The 21,651-nt window shown below is 42.6% G+C and overlaps 2 protein-coding genes across 3 annotated transcripts in view; both read left to right on the top strand.

The window, feature by feature from the left end:
• megf10 (multiple EGF-like-domains 10) overlaps window positions 1-5,945 on the top strand; it is a 41,112-nt gene extending 35,167 nt beyond the window's left edge. For both annotated transcript variants that reach the window (XM_058064501.1, XM_058064500.1), the window contains 5 exons: window positions 1,602-1,714; window positions 1,788-1,908; window positions 2,704-2,748; window positions 2,812-3,021; window positions 3,276-5,945. In XM_058064501.1, the coding sequence (XP_057920484.1) occupies window positions 1,602-1,714; window positions 1,788-1,908; window positions 2,704-2,748; window positions 2,812-3,021; window positions 3,276-3,430 (644 nt within the window). In that variant the 3' untranslated portion in view covers window positions 3,431-5,945. The remainder of the gene's footprint in view (window positions 1-1,601; window positions 1,715-1,787; window positions 1,909-2,703; window positions 2,749-2,811; window positions 3,022-3,275) is intronic.
• A 3,170-nt stretch (window positions 5,946-9,115) lies between these two features.
• Window positions 9,116-21,079, top strand: LOC131119839 (long-chain fatty acid transport protein 6). The gene is made up of 10 exons (XM_058064771.1): window positions 9,116-9,643; window positions 13,090-13,293; window positions 13,448-13,606; window positions 14,752-14,876; window positions 16,453-16,647; window positions 17,174-17,264; window positions 17,327-17,525; window positions 18,675-18,772; window positions 20,068-20,198; window positions 20,270-21,079. The coding sequence occupies exons 1-10, from the start codon at window positions 9,172-9,174 to the stop codon at window positions 20,444-20,446; spliced, it is 1,851 nt and encodes a 616-aa protein (XP_057920754.1). The 5' UTR covers window positions 9,116-9,171; the 3' UTR covers window positions 20,447-21,079.
• Window positions 21,080-21,651: the final 572 nt, after the last annotated feature.

The raw sequence follows: 21,651 nt of genomic DNA, 5'->3' as shown, positions 1-21,651 counted from the left end.
TTTGGGGAATTTTCCCATCACAATCCTTATGTGAAACATGAACACATATTTATTTCCCGTGTGAGAAAACGAGTTTATATCAGCTTGCTAGCAAAGCATGTCATGGGAAATACCTATTTTGACGCTAAAGCCCTCACAAAAAAACCTCAAAAATCTATTTAAATAACGGACTTGTAGATTAACAAAGCGACAGTGACATTATTATTGTAGCAGCTGACATGAAAAAAAAAACTCACGGACTAACACGATGCCTGGCTAATGGCTAGTCTCAGCATCATTCACAGACGGAAGAGTGGATACCAAGCTCTCAAATTAGCTAGAAAGACTCAAAAAGATGCTTGTTTGCCGTCAGCATATTTTACCTGAGGACTGGAGCACATGTCTTGTGCTGGAAGACACAGCCATCCCAAGGAGAGCGGACATCGTAAGTGTTGTTGACAGAACTAGCTAACTATGCATATCAATGCGCAGAGAAAAGAAGTTTCTGAAGTGTTTTACATCATCAAAATAGGGCAAGATACTACAACTATTACATGTTATCACATAATACAGTATTAATTGGCCCTGTACCCTAGAAACCGCCCATGAATGATACGGGAAAAGGCCGAAATGATACTGTGTCAAAGCCCAGGGCAGTGATACTGATAAAATATAGAGTAAAATCCAGTATCAGCCCCCGTAGCTGTCCAATCAGAGCGCGCTGCTCTGGTATCGTGCCCGTGAAACAACCAATCAGAGAACAGCGCACAAGCGTTTGTTTTGCTGCCGTCTGTGCTCTGTCAACATGTCAGCGGTTGACACTCCCGGCGAAAGACAAATAGGGAAAATATTAGAAATGGAACGTTTTATCACCATTAATGAGGAGGACACTCTTGAAATGATCGAAAAAACTAAAAATGCAAATACAAGTCGGAAAACCAAGGGCGACTGCAACTGCAAGAACGAACGAAGACTGGTAGAAAGTATTCCCCCGCCTGAGTTAGACAAATACGTGTCTATGTTTATTGTAACGTCGTTGCCGACGCTATGGAAAGGACACGACTGTGATCGCTAACAAGCTTTTATTACACAAGAAAACTGGCTACTGTCGGCCGTAACCACGCCGTTGCAACCACCGCCAGCAACGCAACAGTGCTTCCTCAACACGACACGCCCCCACCCCTGGTGCATTCACAGTCACGCGGAACAGTCAGACACTCAAGAGCACAACATGTCAACATGAACACGTCAGGGTCGCTACATTATTTTAGCAATCAGAAAAGAAAATGGGGATGAATATGAGCCTGATTCTCTCAAATCAAAATTCAACTCTCTGGCACGTTACATGATGGAAAAACGAAAGTACGTGATAATAAGCTCATGATTAAATAGTATGTGATAATAAGATCATCACATGGTTTGTCTGGTATCAGGCCCAGTATCATGCCCCCGCATGCTAGAATACTGACACTTGGGGGCATGATACCTGGCCTGATACCAGACAAACCATGTAATAACCTCTAAATACAACCCTGATTGGAGCATCCATAAAATGCATAGAAGTGATGAATAAAAGGAATGAACAATGAATGAATGATTCTTTCTACATGTTGACTTTTTAGATGCTCAGGCACCACATGACGTTCCCCCCCGTAATTACTTCTCCAACCCCAGCTACCACAGTCTGACCCAGTGCATCAGCCTTCAACATGTTAATAATTCCCACTATGGAAAAGTAAGTGCTGCATGACTGTTGTGTGTGTGGGGGCCACTTTCACTCTCATTTTTATGCTTTTTTTTTTTTAAAGGCCAAGAACAACATGTTCACAATCTTGAAGAATGTAGAGGAAAGAAAGAGATATCCTCTTCCTGACACCACGGGCACGCTGCCTGCAGGCTGGAAACATGGCGACTGCTTCAACGAGCAGGGTGAGATGAATTTCAAATAAAAGTAGGCTTTGGTGAAATCTAACTACCAATTATTAGGCATGCTTCAGTTGATCAGCCACAGTTTTCCTATCGTCTCATTCATTCATTTTCTACCGCTTTTCCTCACGAGGGTCGCGAGGGGTGCTGGAGCCTATCCCAGCTGTCTTCGGGCCAGAGGCGGGGCACACCCTGAACTGGTAGCCAGCCAATCACAGGGCACATATAGACAAACAACCATTCACACTCACAATTTGGAGTCGCCAACTAACCTAGCATGTTTTTGGAATGTGGGAGGAAACCGGAGTACCCGGAGAAAACCCACGCATGCACAGGGAGAACATGCAAACTCCACACAGAGATGGCCGAGGGTGGAGTTGAACCCTGGTCTCCTAGCTGTGTGGTCTGCGCGCTAACCACTCGACCGCCGTGCCGCCGAGTGGATACTATTGGCTCTCAATTTTGCTACAAAGCTGTTGACGTCAGCATTTGTTACCTCACGACCGGAGCACACGTCTCGTGCTGGAAGACACAGCCATCCCAATGAGAGCGGATATCGTAAAGCGTGTTTTTAGTCTGTATGTTTTTTGCGGTACCTATTCACCCTTGGAATTGTCTAACGGCTCCCCTGGCCTATGGCACTCATGTACAGTTCATCTATGTGATCGGTATCGGCCAATCTCACTCATGGATTCAATGTATGATGGGTTTTTTTGGAAAATGACTGCAGATTATTCGATTTCTTCAGTAATTTCCATTTCTTCCATTTGCTGACTCTTCCTCTTCCATCCAAACCAGGAGCTTGCGGAATTGACAGGAGGTGCAAGGACAAGTCTCTACGAGGTACGTTCGATTATAGGCCATTTTGAATGCGTTTAAACTGATTTCTCCTTTGGCGTGACGCAGACGTGGTGAAAGGCACGCGGTGTCATGGCAGCTGCTGCTCCCTGAACAGCACAGAAAACCCATATGCCACTATCAAGGACCCTCCCCTTCTGACCAGCAAAAACACAGAGTGTGGCTATGTGGAAATGAAGTCGCCTGCGAGACGGGATTCACCCTACGCTGAAATCAGCCACAGCAGTTTGAGCAGTAATAAGAATATCTATGAAATTGGTGAGGAGCTTTTCCGAATGCTGGTATTGAATTCGGACATTGTTATCCCTTCCCAGAAAAACTGTCCAATGTGCTGCCATGTGTTCATGTAATGGTTGGTTGGTCTCTCCGATGTTGAGGTCATTGCACTCCTCACTATGCTGCATAAACACAGCGTAAACATGGCTGGCACAGCAACACCCTTCCTGTCAACTGACACACAAACTAAATTGTTTTTGAAGGAATTAATATCATCTCATGTCTCCTCCATTCAGAGCCAACAGGAAGCAGTGCTTGCAGTCCTGATATCACGCAACCAGGCCAGGACCCATATGATCTACCAAAAAACAGCCATATCTCCTGTCACTATGATGTGCTGCCGGCGCGAGAAAGTCCAACGTTAGAGCAGCAGAATCCCGGCAGTGACTGACCACCCCTGGCTGCAGCTCCACCTGCAAGTGTATAGCAGTTGCCACGCCCCTCTAGAAAGTGAAAGTTAAGCTTGTGTGAGTGAGAACAGCGCATCTCCCAGTACAACTCCAATTGTGCTATGTGAGTGTGGGTGTCATAACAGCATTATTATGGGAAGCTATTAGACAGAACCTAAAAGTATCTCCTTGTAACAGCACACAGAATCCATGACCTCTATAGCTTTCATTAGCATTAATCTTTATCCTTAATGATGGTCGCGACAGTCGAGCGGTTCGGACCAAAAGTGTGGCCAATATTGGTGGGTGTGTTTTTAAGATGTCCATTGTCACATCCATGGTGATGGCTTTCCTTTTCTTTGGCGCAGTTCCGCCGAGTGGACATAAGGAAGTCCAAAAAGTGAACTAAAAAGTGAGGTTTTTCTTCAGGCGCACACTGCATTGTGGTGCTGAAACTAGTTCTCAAGCCAGTCTCGTGTTTCCTGACTAAAATTATATCATCGTAAACCGAGGACCACCTGCATGTTACTTGCAGTCTACGAGTCAATTCTCTCTTTCAGGAACACCAACATGACCAGCAAGCATATGAAAGGAGCATTAGGACACAAAGAAATACATCAAAAACATACCTATTTTTAGATTTGGAAAATAAATATTTATTTTGGACTATTTTGGAGAAAAATGTCATGCCAGTTTGGCCATTTGAAATTTCACGTTAAAAATATTCATTCATTCATTTTCTACCGCTTTTTCCTCAGAAGGGTCGCGGGGGTGCTGGAGCCTATCCCAGCTGTCTTCAGGCGAGAGGCGGGGTACACCCTGGACTGGTCGCCACATATAGACACAGGGCACATATAGACAAACAACCATTCACACTCACATTCATACCTATGGACAATTTGGAGTCGCCAATTAACCTAGCATGTTTTTGGAATGTGGGAGGAAACCGGAGTACCCGGAGAAAACCCATGCATGCACGGGGACAACATGCAAACTCCACACAGAGATGCCCGAGGGTGGCATTTAACCCTAGTCTCCTAAGCTGTAAGGTCTGCGCGCTAACCACTCGACCACCGTGCCCGTTAAAAATATTACTCTCTAAAATATTGTGTTCATGAGACCCTAATACTCCTTTGTACAAGTTCATTCATTCATTCATTCATTTTCTACCGCGTTTCCTCACGAGGGTCGCGGGGGGTGCTGGAGCCTATCCCAGCTGTCTTCGGGCGTAAGGCGGGGTACACCCTAGACTGGTCGCCAGCCAATCACAGGGCTTTGTACAAGTGATTATGAAATTCTGTGTGAACTAGTTCTAACAGCTTTGTCACACAAGTATGTGGAAGACTCATCTGTTTTTGTCAGCGTACAGTAAATGTTGCATTTTGCATCGGAACAACATTCCATTCCAACAGGTGATTTACAAATGTCAGAAATATCACCACCTTGTTTACAGTTCATTTACTAAACCATTTTTATTGTTTATACTCACAGAATAGTCTACATTTCTACAAATACCTAGTATAGGGGTGTCCAAAGTGAAGCCTGGGGGCCATTTGCTGCCACATTTTTATAGCACATTCTAAAAAATATTATTTTACATTTAAAAAAAAACAAAGATGAAAAAAAAAGAAGTAAAATACAAATATAAGGCATTCAGAATCGCATTCAAAGATGCTGTGATGATATGCAGTGTTCTACACCCGTCACTAGGTGTCAGTAATGTTCGGTGAGACACACAAGCACCAGACTTGATCACTTTTATTGCAGGTTTGAATGATCTCACAATAGTGACAGTAAGCCCTAGCATGGGTTACTGTTGTGGTATATATCTCAACTCTGAACCCCCGATGTCACTTCCTGTCTGGCCCCCACTCAGCTCCCTTAGCACTGGAACACATTTACAACAACACACATGATATTTAAAGTATCAAGGTGACTCTAGGGATGTTATTTAATGTCTAGAGGGCTCTAATAATGTTAAAGACTGTATAACTACCAAAATATTTCAAAACTGGCCCCAAAACTTGTGTGTCGTCTGTAATAATGTTGCATAACAAATACTGTACCATAAAACAACCACACAGGCGATCTTACAGTTGGGCATCATCAAGGTATTTATATTTTTAAGAATAAAACAAACAATCAATTGCTTTATTGCTGTGCAATTTAAAAAAGGCTGAGATGATCGTATGAAATTTAAGCTTAAGCTGGACTTTGGCTTTGTGAAAAGAACGCTCCCTGCTCCGATAATTGGCTGTTCCTGTTATAGGGGGAGGGAAAAAAAGGAAATTCCCCAGACTTGATGAGTGATGAGTGTTTTTGAAGCATTGTAAATAATGTATAAAGTTATGTAATGCTTGTTTTGATGTAAAAATGCAAACGTCAGTGTCTTATTTGTGTATATCAGTCAGAATATTGATATAATAATGTGTAACTATTTGGACTTTTAACCATCTCCCAAATGGCAGTTATGTTTGTTGTAGTCTTGACTGTGCATGTATTGCTTATAAAGACGTGTTTGGGTGAAAAGTGTAAAATAAAATTTATGTTGCGTTATGTTGGTGTCCTGGTCTAACACTGGTCTACAAAGTTTGGACTCCATCTGCTTCCCAGAGTTCAATGGAAAGAGATCGGCAAAAAGTCCATCTTCTGACTTCAGGAGGTTTGCCACCAGCTGCTTATCAATATCTGCCTTGCTGCTTCCAAGACACTATGATGCAAAAGTCAACGTCTGCTATCGTTTATGAAATTTCTTTACATGCATGCATTTTGGTCACTTCCAAGAGACGTTTCTACAAAAAAACAAAAACAAAACATTTATGTAAAAACTCTAGGCATATTAAAATGAATATGTTGGAATGTGCAGACAGGCTTCCAGATACGTAGAACTGGTTGTTATAGACACTCTGTACGTTCTGATAAACTACCGTTTTAGCAGTATTTTGCATGAATTTTCTATTCCGTATCTAGGAAACTATAGCCAATCTGCACTTACTTCTTCTTTACTAGTGACCTAAACCAGGAGAAAATCACTACTTTTGTTCCGGAAGCATTTTGCTAGTAGATCAAATCAAAACAGAGTGAATTATTTTTGTCGCATACTACTTCTGGATGTCCGATGATGACATTTTATTAGACAAAAGTCTAATAATGCATCATGTCTTTTGTGACCATACAAATCCCATACGGCTCCAACTCTGTGGGAACTGTTGCAGGAAAGACCCTTTCCTGTTTCCAGTGCTGACACACATCCTTGGACAGGTTCAGTTATTCCGTTGTTTTCTGTCATGCTCCCCTAGGGGACAGAATTTTTTCCAGGCTTCCTCTGCACTGAAATAGAATGAAGAACGAGATATTTATCCCGTGCATTAGTTCAAATCACTATAGGATTGGCTTGCTGAAGCATAAATAAACAGAAAATAGACACCGGTCTGTAAACACGTTATTGCTGAGTAAACTAGTGTAATATATCATAATACATCACATTAATAAAGAATCAACTTGCTGAGGGCCTCCCACCTTACAGTTTTTCTCGATTGTTTACACCCAATTTGTGATGTCTGAGACCCAATGACCATGGAAGATGCATGTGGAGAGATTCCAGCGGATGCTTTCCATGGCTGGATTCGCCATGCTAGGCGATATTTCCCCCGCTGCTTGGCCAGAGAAAACCTTGCATGTGATGTAGATGAGGTGCTGTGGCCTGACCCAAACAGAAGACGTGATGCAGCATAGTCTTTTGCTTTGTTATTGATTGATTTTTTTCTTTATGATTATTATTATTTCTTTAACTGAAGCTGTATACATTTAGATACAGACCACCGTATGTGGAACTTTGTGTTGGCTGTGATGAACGCTTCCTAGATTGTTTCATTCATTCATTCATTTTCTACCGCTTTTCCTCACGAGGGTCGCGGGGGGTGCTGGAGCCTATCCCAGCTGTCTTCGGGCGTAAGGCGGGGTACACCCTAGACTGGTCGCCAGCCAATCACAGGGCACATATAGACAAACAACCATTCACACTCACATTCATACCTATGGACAATTTGGAGTCACCAATTAACCTAGCATGTTTTTGGAATGTGGGAGGAAACCGGAGTACCCGGAGAAAACCCACGCATGCACGGGGAGAACATGCAAACTCCACACAGGGATGGCCGAGGGTGGGATTGAACCTTGGTCTCCTAGATTGTTTTAGTGTGGAAAAATATATTTCTGTGTAATTTTGTGTTCTGAGTAAAAAAAAATAGCAAAAAAAAACAAAAAAACAATTCTAAAACATTTTGCAAGAAGTGTCACACTGAACACAAGTCATGATGAATATGATGTAATCCCAGTGTTTTACACTGAGCACATCAGTGTTCAACTGGTTCATATAAATGTTTGTTCATATAGTGGTTTGTGTGCGTCATTTGGAGACAAAACACCATTTTGAGAAGAATGAAGACTCTTTTGGATGTAAAGTTTCATTTTGCAGGAGAATTGAGGGGTTTTAAGAAATGTGTGAGTGATTTTTGGATTTGTGTGTAGAGTTCTGAGAATATGAGGCATCCTTTCAGAAAATGTGTTTAAACAATCGAGAAAAACTGTAACATGATGGAGGCGCTGCTGTACGTTGTCCGGGGCTTTTATGCTCCCGGTGGGGTCACCTATCACAAACAGGTCCGAGGTGAGCTCAAAAAGCCAACTTTTCTTTTTATGTACAGTGGAGAGTGGTTAGCGTGCAGGCCACACAGCTAGGAGACCCGAGTTTGATTCCACCCTCGGCCATCTGGAGTTTGCATGTTCTCCCCATGCATGTGTGGGTTTTTTCCGGGTACTCCGGCTTCCTCCCACATTCAAAAAACATGCTAGTTGGGCAAAAGGTTATAACTGTATGAGAATAAAGTAAAAAAAAAAGATGATGGGAATAAAGACAAGAAGTTTCGAAGAAGAAATTTGAAATGTGAAAATCTAAAAGTTGAAATCTAAATATAAAATTAAAATATTAAAGAAGAATAACATTTAAAAAGGGCGGCACGGTGGAGGGGGTGGTTCGCGTGCAGACCTCACAGCTCGGGGGACCACGGTTCGATTCCATCTCTGTGTGGAGTTTGCATGTTCTCCCCGTGCATGCGTGGGTTTTCTCCGGGTACTCCGGTTTCCTCCCACATTCCAAAAACATGCTAGGTTAATTGGCGACTCCAAATTGTCCATAGGTATGAATGTGAGTGTGAATGGTTGTTTGTCTATATGTGCCCTGTGATTGGCTGGCCACCAGTCCAGGGTGTACCCCGCCTCTCGCCCAAAGACAGCTGGGATAGGCTCCAGCACCACCGCAACCCTTGTGAGGAAAAATCGGTAGAAAAAGAATGAATGAACATTAAAAAAGTCAAAATACTATGAGAAAAAAAAAGTTTGGAAAAGAAAAAGTTATAATATTTTGGGAATAAAGTGAAAATATTATGAAAAGAAATTTTACACAGGAAGTTTATTGAATATATATTTTTAAAGAAACAACATAAATTGTGTAAATAGTAAAGTTCCTCCATAATAATATTTTGTATATAGCTTGTTGTCATAGCTATATGTGAAAATATGAAAGTGGCCCTTGCATTCTTTCATTCTTCACTATGTGGCCCTCGCTGGAAAAAAGTTTGGACACCCCTATTCCCGATCCATGCATTGCGCATGCGCAGCTACCTATCAAGCGTTTGCCTGTCTGTTTAGTGTGCTTTTGAGAAACAGTATTTTTACCACCACGATGCTAACGGCGGTGTTTACTCTTTTAGCCGGGCTACTGGCTCTTCTTGTCTACCAGAAAGTGTTTTATCCTTTCCTGTGGCTGGATTTAAGGTATTACTGGAAACTCCGGATGTACAGAAAGTCTTTGCAGGCTCGGGCGCAGCAAGGCATGATCACATTTCTGGACGGCTTTCTCCTTCAAGTGAGGAGGAACCCCGACAAAGCCTTCATTATCTACGAGGACCAGACGCTAACATACCAAGATGTGGACAGAAGAAGTAACCAGTTTGCGAACCTATTCGGGGAGATGTCTTTAAAACAAGGAGACATTGTTGCGCTGTTGATGTGCAACGAACCGGATTTTATGAGCGTGTGGCTGGGACTTTGTAAACTGGGCTGTCAAGTCGCATTTCTGAACACCAACAATAAATCCAAATCGGTGCTTCACTGCATCCAGACTTGCGGAGCCAAGGCACTTGTTGTGGGCACAGGTATTGCACTGTTTCTGTGTTTCCATAATCATGGTAGTACTACATGGAATGTGTTTTCCAAGACAGGCACCGACATGTGTAAAGATATCACTTGCTGTCATAATTACCAGTGGCAGGACAAAGCACCTTAGCGTCAACTGACATATTGGACTAATGTAGAGCAGGGGTCTCCAATAGGTGGCTCGTGAGCTTGGTCCTTGGTGGCTCGTGAGCCCGGTCCTAGGGGGCTCGTGAGCCCGGTCCTAGGGGGCTCGTAAGCCCAGTCCTAGGTGGCTCGTGAGCCCGGTCCTAGCTGGCTCGTGAGCCCGGTCCTAGGTGGCTCGTGAGCCCGGTCTTAGGTGGCTCGTGAGCCCGGTCTTAGGTGGCTCGTGAGCCCGGTCCTCGGTGGCTCGTGAGCCCGGTCCTAGGGGGCTCGTGAGCCCGGTCCTAGGGGGCTCCTGAGCCCGGTCCTAGGTGGCTCCTGAGCCCGGTCCTAAGTGGCTCGTGAGCCCGGTCCTAGGTGGCTCGTGAGCCCGGTCCTAGGTGGCTCGTGAGCTTGGTCCTAGGTGGCTTGTGAGCCCGGTCCTCGGTGGCTCGTGAGCCCGGTCCTCGGTGGCTCGTGAGCCCGGTCCTAGGGGGCTCGTGAGCCCGGTCCTAGGTGGCTCGTGAGCCCGGTCCTAGGTGGCTCGTGATCCCGGTCCTAGGTGGCTCGTGAGCCCGGTCCTAAGTGGCTCGTGAGCCCGGTCCTAGGTGGCTCGTGAGCCTCGTCCTAGGTGGCTCGTGAGCCTCGTCCTAGGTGGCTCGTGAGCCTCGTCCTAGGTGGCTCGTGAGCCCGGTCCTAGGTGGCTCGTGAGCCCGGTCCTAGGTGGCTCGTGAGCCCGGTCCTACGTGGCTCGTGAGCCCGGTCCTAGGTGGCTCTTGAGCCTCGTCCTAGGTGGCTCGTGAGCCCGGTCCTAGGTGGCTCGTGAGCCCGGTCCTAGGTGGCTCGTGAGCCCGGTCCTAGGTGGCTCCTGAGCACGTCTTTCTGTACATTTTAAAGATATAAAAACAGACAGAGGGCTGCACGGCGGATTAGTGGTTAGCGCGCAGGCCTCACAGCTAGGAAACCCAAGTTGAATTCCACCCTCGGCCATCTCTGTGTGGAGTTTGCATGTTCTCCCTCTGCATGCATGGGTTTTCTCCGGGTACTCCGGTTTCTGGTGTTATTTCATATTCTGGGCAATTTAAATGCCCATTTATGCAGGTGTTTCACATTTTCTATTACTGAATCACTACAGTCACACGGCTTGGTTGGTTGGAGTAATACTTCCCAACCCAAATGTTTGTAGTTCAATTCCCAGGTCGGAATTTGTCATGTTGTATAAAATTATATTACTATACATCACACAGAAGGCATTTTGGTACAGCTTCAGCTCAGATTCCAAACTATTCTGACATTCATTCTACACTTCTACATATTTCCACAGCATTTCAGTCCAGCTTCAGCAGCCAAACTGCTGTTCCTTCTACATTTCGATTTCCATACTTTTTCCAAAGCTTAGGCTTTCAGAATTCACACGCAATGTTTACTGACATTGGATCATCTATTGATTATTAAAATTGTGACGCCAATCCAAGTGTGTTACTGGCACATTGACAAGAAATGCGGCCAGTGCTGCTAAGTTTTTGTTTTAATTGCATCATTAAGTTCTATGATGACACTTCAAATCTGGCACTTGAAAAATAACCATGACATATCCGAATACTAAATTCAGAGGATTGTGGACTGGTGTGATGATAACCATCTTGTTTTAAATGTGAACAAGACCGAGGAAATTGTGTTTGACCATCCAAGCAAGCCATTGCTCAGGTGCAGTCACACAAGTATCTTCACTGACAAACACACACACACTGGCAGGATCTACTGCACATTCCAACAGCAGTATCACATCTTGGCTTTGTAGCCTACCTGTGCAACCAAAGATAAACTAAGTCGGCTAATTCATGCCACTGGTAAAATTATTGGTACAAAAGACCACTGCGAGTCTAAAGATTTATGAGGCCACTCCGTAACAAGCCAATAAAATCATCAATGATCCATGACACATCCTGCATAGTGAGTTTGAGCTGCTACCATCGGGTACAAGGTACAGAGTTCCTCACTGCAGACTGAACAGACTTAAAGTAGAGACTGGACAGTTCAAAGGTTCTCAACAAAGAGGTTACTTCAAGACGTCTGGTAAGTCGCTTTAGCATTGGTAACGTGTAAAGTGGTCATTATACCTTTTTTGGGGGACTACCAATGTTTAAAATACTTGGGTAAAGCCACTGGTTGTAGTGGGAAACTGCTATTAGCAATGCACACTCTATAATGCTACACAGGCAAGCGCTTTTGCTCCATGACTAAATTGTTACTTACTGCTTGCTCTTCTGACTCTTCCACACGACCAAGTAACGTCAGAAAGGCGTCAGGCTTCAGCAACAGTTTGTCGGCTAGTCCAGCTGCATACTGGCCAATGTTCACAAAACAGTCCAGTTTGAAATGCCATTGACAGATTACAATGCATTTCTTTTGCTAGTAGGAAATCAGGAACTCCAACCACTTGGACCTGATACGTAATTAGGAATTTTAAACAAACACTTCTCGTGAGCCATCGTTAACATCTGAAACACAAAAGCACAGCTTGGGGGAGGGCAGAGAGTACATCTGCGCTACAACGCGTGCACATATAGGGATGCCCGGCGATCTGTGACATCACAAAACTCCAGTTTTACAACACCCTTTGAAACCGAGCGTTTTGTGCCATCCCAAACTTCCTTCAGGACTCACTTAGAAATGCACAAACTAGTGGTGTGTTGGTCATGAACGAACGGGTCAAAATAACTAGTTCTTTTTTGTGAACGGAATGAACGAGGGCACCGCCCCTAAAATTTCCGTTCGTTCCGTTCAGTTGCAAATGCTATTTTTTGATTGGCTGGAGAGTCAGTGCACCGTTCCTTTTGGACGGCGGGACCATCTGCGTGCTTGCCTGTCTTATCCTACTGTCGCTCCTCGCTCTGTGGGTGGGTGGGGTTAGCTGACTGAAAGACCGAGACCTGTGGGGGACCGGGGAGCTTAGATGCTCCGATACGTAGGGCTGTAATAATACTTGACATTTCACGTCACGTCATCACGTGTTGTTGTGCTGTTGAGTCGGAACGAACGTGAACATGAGTGACGGACTGACTCGACACGGCTGACCGGGCCTATGCACAGAAAATGAACGGATCTTTTTACTGAATGAACCGCAATGATCCGGTCCACTGAAATTAACGGTTTTGCCCGCCACTAGCGCAAACGTCATTATCTGAAACTTGCACAACTTGCGGTCCGGACAACGTCTGCAAAATACATCCACATGCCAGTAAAATAACATGGTTGCATCACAGCAGGCAGTCAGGTCTGGTGGAAGATCCAAATCTCCGCCTCCTTGTGTCTGTCTATGCAGGTTTGGTCCATTTGGCGGAGGGTGTGCTCCCTGACCTGAAGAAGGACAACATGACTGTGTTTGTGGTACAGCACTCAGCGCCTTCAGAGGATTTTGTCAGTTTATTGGATAAGGTGGAAAACAGCTCAACAGAAAACCAAATTGAGCTTCCCAAAGTTGACATCATGTCCAATTTCCTCTTCATATTTACTTCCGGCACAACAGGTATCGTATAAGAGTTACTATGAATAATAAATGCTGTTTCATTGCATCATTTCTTAAAATACTATCTGAGTTATTTTTAAAATACCCAATATGTTATTAACTCTACACTGTATGGTGTCAGCCCTAACTGGTGGTCTCTCCTTCTCCTGGACAGGTCTCCCAAAGGCCGCCTGTGTAAGTCATCTAAAAGCCATTATGAGTATGGCATTCTTTCAGATATGTGGGGCTACATCTGATGACATCATCTACATCACCCTTCCTCTTTACCACATGTCTGCTTCCCTGTTAGGAATTGGAGGAACCATACAGCTTGGTAAGCACATTTGATATCAGTAAGGAAAGCATCACAGTATCATCATCGATCTGGGGAGACCCAGGTGGCACCATGTCATTTGCATAATTAGCCATGACTCATGCATTTCCTGTTTTCTTGGACTTATGGTCTAGTGCGACTTATAGTGCTAGCGACTTATAGTCTGGAAAATACAGTATGTTATTATAGTGACTGTCGTAACATATTTCGAACCTGCAGTAAATGCCTGTTGTTCTGGCCACCCAGTCTCACTGAACATTAAAGTAACATTACTGACATCTAGTGACCGGTGCGGAATACTACGTTCACAATTTGAATGAGTCTCCTTCATGCTTTGTATTTCGATGTTGCTTCATATGGCCAATTTTATGCTAGAAAATGCATCATTTAGGCAAAGGTTTTTTTTCATTCTTGTATAAAATATGTAATGTATTGGGGATGGGTGGAGAAGCCAACAAAACAACTGTACTCATGTAAGAGTGTTGTTACTTTTCAGCAATTTTAGTCAAGAAAAACATATACAGTGGTATGACAATGTTTGGGCACCCCCTGATAATTTTCAAGATTTTACTTTATACATTTTTGGGATCAGCCATTCCATAAGCTAGCTCAGAGATTTCAGCTGTCAGGTTCCGCTCTGATGAACATAGTGAGGAAATGGAAGTCCACAGGCACAGTTCTAGTTAAGGCCCAGTCAGATAAGCAGAGGCCATGGAGATTATTGATTATTGATTATTGAAAATCTGTGGTGTGATTTAAAGTGGGCTTGGAAACCATCAAACCCGACTCAACTGGAGATGTTTTGGAAAGAGGAATGGTCAAAAATACCCTCAATCAAAATCTAGAACCCCCTTGGAAGCTACAGGAAGCATTTATTTCTGCAAAAGGAGGATCTACTAAATATTGATGTTCTTTAACTGATATGGCTGATCCCAGTCCTTTATAAAGGAAAATCTTGAAAATGATGCAAACATTTTCATACCACTGTACAGTATGTGATGTTACATATATCGGTATCGGTTGATATCGGTTATCAGCCACAAAGCCAATATCGGACATCCCTAATTATATTGTAATAGTTTCAATACTGATGTTCCTATAGCTTATACATACTATGTTCTCTCTTTCTCTACATTGTATCAAAGGTGCAACTTGTGTCTTAAAGAAGAAGTTTTCAGCCAGTCAGTTTTGGAAGGATTGTGTGAAATATAAGGTGACTGTGGTGCAATACATCGGAGAGCTCTGTCGATATTTGGTCACCCATCCCAGAGTAAGTTGAACCTTTTAAACCATTATTTTGTGATTCTTGCTTTTTTCTTTATTTTCACACACATCGACTTTGACTGTGGAAATGTATATATATGATATTTTAGCCTCTTTTCTGATATGTTGACCAAACTAGTACTAACTGTTTCTTCGTGTCATTGGTTCATATTGATTTGGTCCTTCTTGGGCAGGGGTGTTCAAAGTGCATCTGCGGCCGTTTTATTGGCCCTTGACACATTCTGAAAATACTGTAGTCTCTTTTAAGGTGTTATTTTGTACAGGCTGTGAATTTCTTGCTATATACAATATTGTTTGCACTTTAAAAATGATTATGGCAGAAGAGTAGTTAATACCGGAGGAATTGATTAACTTTTCAATACCAACATCTGTATTTATATATTTTTATAATCCAAACTTCAGATCCCAAATGCGTATTTACCTTTTTCTTGTGAGAGGCACACTAATGGATGTTTTAGAGCAGTTTTAAGCCATGAAAATGTCCAGAATGGTGGCAGTAGTGCAATGATAAGAGCTGGTATGTGAATTTGAATAGAAAAAGCATACAACAGCAACATTGTGCAGGAACGTAGCGTGGGGAGGGTTTTAACAAATTTGAACAAATGCATGCGCACACACATTTTCTTTCCAAACATGAAAAATGTAAGTAGTTGTTATTTTGATGTAAAAAAAACTTTTTTTGCATAAAAAGGTAGAAACAAATTTTTTTTGTCTGATGGTAGTCGGCTGCACGGCGGACGAGTGGTTAGCATGCAGGCCTCATTGCTAGTAGACCCAAGTTCAATTCCACCTTCGGCCATTTCTGTGTGGAGTTTGTGAATAAATAGCGTAAAAACTGAGATCTGCTTCATGAATAAAGATCATTTAAAGGAAATGCTCACTTTTGGGGAGAATTTTGCCCATCATCCACAATCCTTAAGTGAAACATGAACCCGTCTTTATAAAAACAGACAGAGGGCTGCTCGGTGGCCGAGTGGTTAGCGTGCAGGCCTCACAACTAGGAGACCCGAGTTCAATGCATGTTCTCCCCGTGCATGCGTGGGTTTCCTCCCACATTCCAAAAACATGCTAGCTTAATTGGTGACTCCAAATTAGGTATGAATGTGAGTGTGAATGGTTGTTTGTCTATATGTGCCCTGTGATTGGCTGGCGACCAGTCCAGGGTGTACCCCGCCTCTTGCCCGAAGACAGCTGCGATAGGCTCCAGCACCCCCTGTGAAAATAAGCGGTAGAAGATGAATGAATGTGAGAGAAGACGGGAGTCCACTTTTTCTTTTGGTAGGTTCCATGTTTATATAGCCAGAGAACACAATATTCGAGTGCTTTAAAACATCAACATAAACGGTTGCTTTTGTTAAAAAAATCCTTTATTATCGTCCATTCTTTGTACATCTGGCCAAGTCACGGGTAAATGTGCAAGCAGTGGCTATGCCAACGTGAGTCAGCCAATCTGAGGTGTGTCGACTTAAGCTTCCACTGCAGTCACGATGAAGGAACGTCTCGATTTTTCCAAATATTGTTCATCCGTTCCACAGTCAAACTTATTCCTCTTCTCCACACAGGTTCCAGAAGAGAGAAGTCACATAGTTCGGCTAGCAGCAGGAAGTGGGCTTAGGTCAGACGTGTGGAAGGAGTTTGCCAAACGCTTTGGGAGAATCACCATCAGAGAAGGTTATGGTTTAACCGAGGCCAGCATTGGCTTCCTCAACTACACGGATGAGATTGGACCCATTGGAAGAGCAAGTGCCTTCAACAAGGTTGGGAAGTAAAAAAAAAGACCTTTTTTTATGGACCTTAATGTTGATGTGGAATTACTGTTCAACCTGGTGAGATTGGCCACACGGACGCCATCTTTGTTGTTTGGGATGACTCTTTTCTTTAATTAAATCTTGTTTCTCACCTTATTTATCAAATAGCTGCGCTCACAAGTTTCTTTGGCCCCATGGTGGGTTATTTCACCGAGTCCAATATACTGCATGATTATCAAGAGAGCGTACAATAACCAAAAAACTATGGCCAAGGTTTGTATTGTATTAGTCCAAGGGTGTCCAAAGTGAGGAGGCTGTTTTTTTATCTGACACGTGGCACATTTTAAAAATACAATTTCTATAAACACAATGTCTATTGAGGTGCATTCACGGTACGTTCATGACTAGTTCACAGAAATCTGTACCTCATAGTTGTAGTAGAAATGTGTAAGTTGATGTGGAGTAGAAAAGACTCATTTGTCAGATGATTGCATCTAAAATGGCCATTTTTTCTTTCCCATTTCTGCTCTTTCAGCTTTTAACGCCATTTGAACTCCTGAGATATGACACGCAAACATACGAGCCCCTCAGAACGGCCTCCGGGAGATGTGTACGAGCGCAGAAAGGTAATCCCACCATCTCCACCAATGCTGAAAGCCAGTAATCGTAACACATCACCGATGAGCAGGTGAGTCTGGTATCCTGGTAGCTCCTCTGACACCAATGAACCGGTTCCCGGGTTACGCTGGAAATAAGGTCCAGTCTGAGAAGAAGTTGGTCAAGGATGTGTTCAGGATGGGTGATGTCTATTTTAACACCGGGGATCTTCTGCTCCAAGACCATAGAGACTTTCTTTTCTTCTGTGACCGCGTTGGAGACACTTTCAGGTAGTCACTGTCACAAAACATTTTCTACATCAAATGATTTTTGTCACATGATCATGTTTACAGTGTTTGGCAAGTTCATTCCATAATGTAGTACTGGAAGTACAACAAGTAGGTGATATTATACCAGTTTCACTATGGGAGGGGATGGGCCGAGGTCTGTCCTGAGACCATCTTTAATGGTTGGTCCTCTTCACCTGAACGTCTGCAAAAACGTTAAGTTCAAGCTGTAAAAATACCATATACTTCCATTTCTGGAGTGGGGCATGTTGTTCCAATAGCTGATGAAAGCTTACAGGAACAGAAGCGAGGAGGACCTCTTCTTCTAGAGGTGCTGCTGAAGTCCTGAAGGCAGGGGTGTGCTGGAGCCTATCCCAGCTGACTTTGGGCAAGAGGCAGGGTCACCAGTCTCATTTATACATGTAGATCCAACCAAACATCCAACACTGCTGGGAAAGCCGATGGATTTTTTCAAGACAACATGGGCCTCAGATCTGTCAGTTACATTTCTTTTATTGAACCAATTTAATTTATTTATGTACAGTAATACCTTGTTGATGATTTTATCGTTTTAATTGGATTCCTTATTTATAAATGGAATATTGCCCTGTGATTGGCTGGCGACCAGTCCAGGGTGTACCCCGCCTCTCGCCCGAAGACAGCTGGGATAGGCTCCAGCACCCCCCGCGACCCTCGTGAGGAAAAGCGGTAGAAAATGAATGAATGAATGAATAAATGGAATATTTTCATAGTTAGAGCATAGAAAACCTGTTTATGACCTTTGAAATATCATTTTTTTAAATACAATTAGAGCCCTGTATGCATGAAATAACACCCCTATTGTCACCTTTACATGGTAACAATGGTGACCTTTACACCCCATATAGTAGACACGATGAGAGCCAATAAGACATGCATGCTTGTGTGTGTGGCTGTAAATATGTTTCCGTGCTAGGGGAGCTGAGTGGGCAGGCGGACAGGAAGTGACATCAGGGCTTCACAGAATTGAGTTTTAACTTACTGTGGGGTTACGGCCACAATTATTGTACCTGCTGTGAGATCAGTGTATGATTAAATGAGAGTTCATATTGTTAAACTTAAGTGAGTTATTAATATCAATGTTAACATTTGAATGGGCCCTGTGTCTTACAGGTGGAAAGGAGAGAATGTGTCCACGATGGAGGTTTCAGACGTTTTATGTCTTCTTGACTTTATTCAAGAGGCCAGTGTATATGGAGTCACCGTACCAGGTCTGCCACACTACAAGTCATGACCTCACTGTGACCTTTCAATTGTGTAAACATTCACACTTTCACTTTCAATCTAGCCATACAATAGGGATCCGCTGTTCACTCTGTTCGCTGTTGTTCTATGAAACGTTTAAGTGCTGAGCCGATGCACCTACCGTGAACCCTCTTACTGCCCTGGTGGGGGGGGGGGGAAACAGACACCCATGCAGATGGCATGGCAAAATGATCAAGTTAATTTTCATTTATTGTGAGATTAATTCATTTATTTAACATCCTGACACCCCTATAAATATTAAATGGCATGGTCGGATTGAACTGCATAAGCAAGGCCTCTCGCAAAAATAACATACGGTATTTTTATTAATATTTTCATAATATTTCCAGAAATTTGTAACTTTATTTCTCATTAGATTACAGTTGCTTTTTTTCATCAAGATTTTTACTTTATTTTCTATCTCTGCTTAGGTTTTTCCTAACTATTTCAACTTTCTTCTTGTAAATTTTGTCCTCATAAATTGGACTTTATTCCCATAATATTTTGACTTCAGTCTCATAACCTTTCCCGCAACCTAATTTAAAATAATATACAACTTTATTCATTGTTTTGTTTGTCGTAATATTACGACTTTAAAAATAATAATGTATTTTTCTTTAGACAAGTTTAGACAAGTTTTTTTTCATGTTTATCACATTGTTTTAGTCATATTAGTCTAAAATTATTTTAGTCATATAGTCATATTCCTTCTTCTGGTTAGATTACAACCTTTTTCTCTCAATATTTTCACTGTATTCTTGTAAAATGACGATGATTTTTCAGATTGGAGGTGGAGGTGGAGGTGCCCACCACCATAAAACATCAGTGAAGCATGAAGGCATAAACATAGAAATTCTGGGTTTTTTTTTTATTATCAAATATTATTGACGTAGGGTGAATGAGGTGTGTGTTTTGTGGAAAAAATGCCCATTTTGTGAACATTTTAAAATGCATATTTTTAACCACAAGCCCACAATTTTGTGACACCATGAATGCTCAATCGTAAATGCGCTGGGATCCGCTCTATATCCGTCCATCAATCTATCCATGTTTTAATAAATAAATGTGATATGCACATCCAACTATTTCTAATATTTGTATACCATAAGGTCCAGTTGAATAGCTTACTGTATGTAGCTTCTCATAGAAATGCTTTCGCGACAACGACACTCACGTAGCACAACGAGAGTTGCAAAAGAGAGTTGTTCATGCTATGTCTTGAAGAACATGGAGTGAGTGAGAAACTTTGTGTCATTTGCAGGGCACGAAGGCCGAGCAGGCATGGCTGCTATTGTTTTAAAACCGGAACACAAACTGAATGGTCCAGAACTCTACAGACACTTGGTTGAAGCACTTCCTCAATATGCCTGGCCGTGGTTTCTCAGAATACGGGTATGTTTCTGAACATTTCTGAAATCCAGTTTGTATTTTTAGAGCTCAGAATGTCAATGTTTTCATCGCAGCCCTCTTTGGATGTGACGGAGACCTTTAAGCAGCAGAAGGGGAAGCTGGTCCTGGACGGATTTAACCCAGATATCACCCCGGATCCTCTGTTTTTCTTAGATATCACTCAGAAGGACTATATTCTCATCAACGAATCCCTTTATGAGAAGATTGTGTTGGGAAAAATCAAGCTATAATATATATAAGTCGTAAGGTCTTAATTGTCTTAATAAGTCATAGCATTAAAATAGATGACATTTACATACAGAATTATTCCAGTTTCTTTTCAGCGAAGTTGTAGCTATTGTTCCAGTGGTCTTCAACGCAGAGTAAACCTGCATGTACTCAAGTCAACCCAAAAAAATGGTGGAATCGATTGTTATATCCTGTACAATGTCATATATAAAATAATATTGCAAGACTCAGCTTACCACAACAGCAGCAAATTACCCGCTGTACAAAATGTGGGTATGAGTAGCGCCTCTGTACGGCTTTGGGAGCATGCAGACACTATGTAGCACTTTTAGTGCAGGAGAAACTTTGGTTGTGTGCAGGGCTGCGTCGGGCTATGGATGACGTGTGACGTGGGTGCCCTCTGCAACCACTTCTGACTCTGTGGTGGGTGCATGTTAGCCTTGGCGCAAACCTGCCTTTCATTCAGGTTTTCAGTTAATAATGTGAGAAGACTAGAAATAAATGAATTGTCAAATACCAGCATGTTGTTCATGTTTTGGTAAAACAAGGATATTGGCTTTGCTTGGCTTGAAATAAGCTATGAAAATAAATGTTACAACAATGAGTAGCTCTTGGCATCTATGTGATCGGTATCAGCCAATTTCACTTTCTGCTTTTAAACTGGATTTGGGTCCACCTGTCTCAGTTAGATGACAACTTCCTTCTAGAGGAAGGTGAAATAGTATATTTTGGATTGTCTGAGGATATTTGATGTGAAGAACATTTTACCAGTGGGATGTGAGAGAGGCTGTGTTGACTTTTTTTCCTACCATACATTTATTATTTTTTATAGTCACTGTCAACATGCCCTGAGCATCAGTATGGACAGAAGCAGTGTTATCCAATAAATCAGGGTAAAACATTTAATCCAGATTGTGTCAGTTAAATTAGTCAATATTTAAAAAATCCAGACAAATGAGGGAACTGAAGGACATTCTGATCTTACAGCAGCATATATGTGCACAAACATGCCTACAACTCTTTGCTGCCGACTGTGGGTACAATCGAGGTATTTTACTGTAGCGTGTCTTTTATTTTGAAGGACTGATTTTACTGGTCACAGGATGTATTACTCCGATTTTTTCCGATGTGTTGTCGAGCTGACCGGAAGCCGTGTTGCTCTGACAGAACCGTAAAGGTTTTTTTCATAAAGAAAAATACCTGAAAA

The sequence above is a fragment of the Doryrhamphus excisus genome, chromosome 2 (assembly GCF_030265055.1).
Source record: "Doryrhamphus excisus isolate RoL2022-K1 chromosome 2, RoL_Dexc_1.0, whole genome shotgun sequence".
Lineage (NCBI taxonomy): Eukaryota > Metazoa > Chordata > Actinopteri > Syngnathiformes > Syngnathidae > Doryrhamphus > Doryrhamphus excisus.
This window is presented reverse-complemented; position numbering and strand designations above follow the sequence as displayed.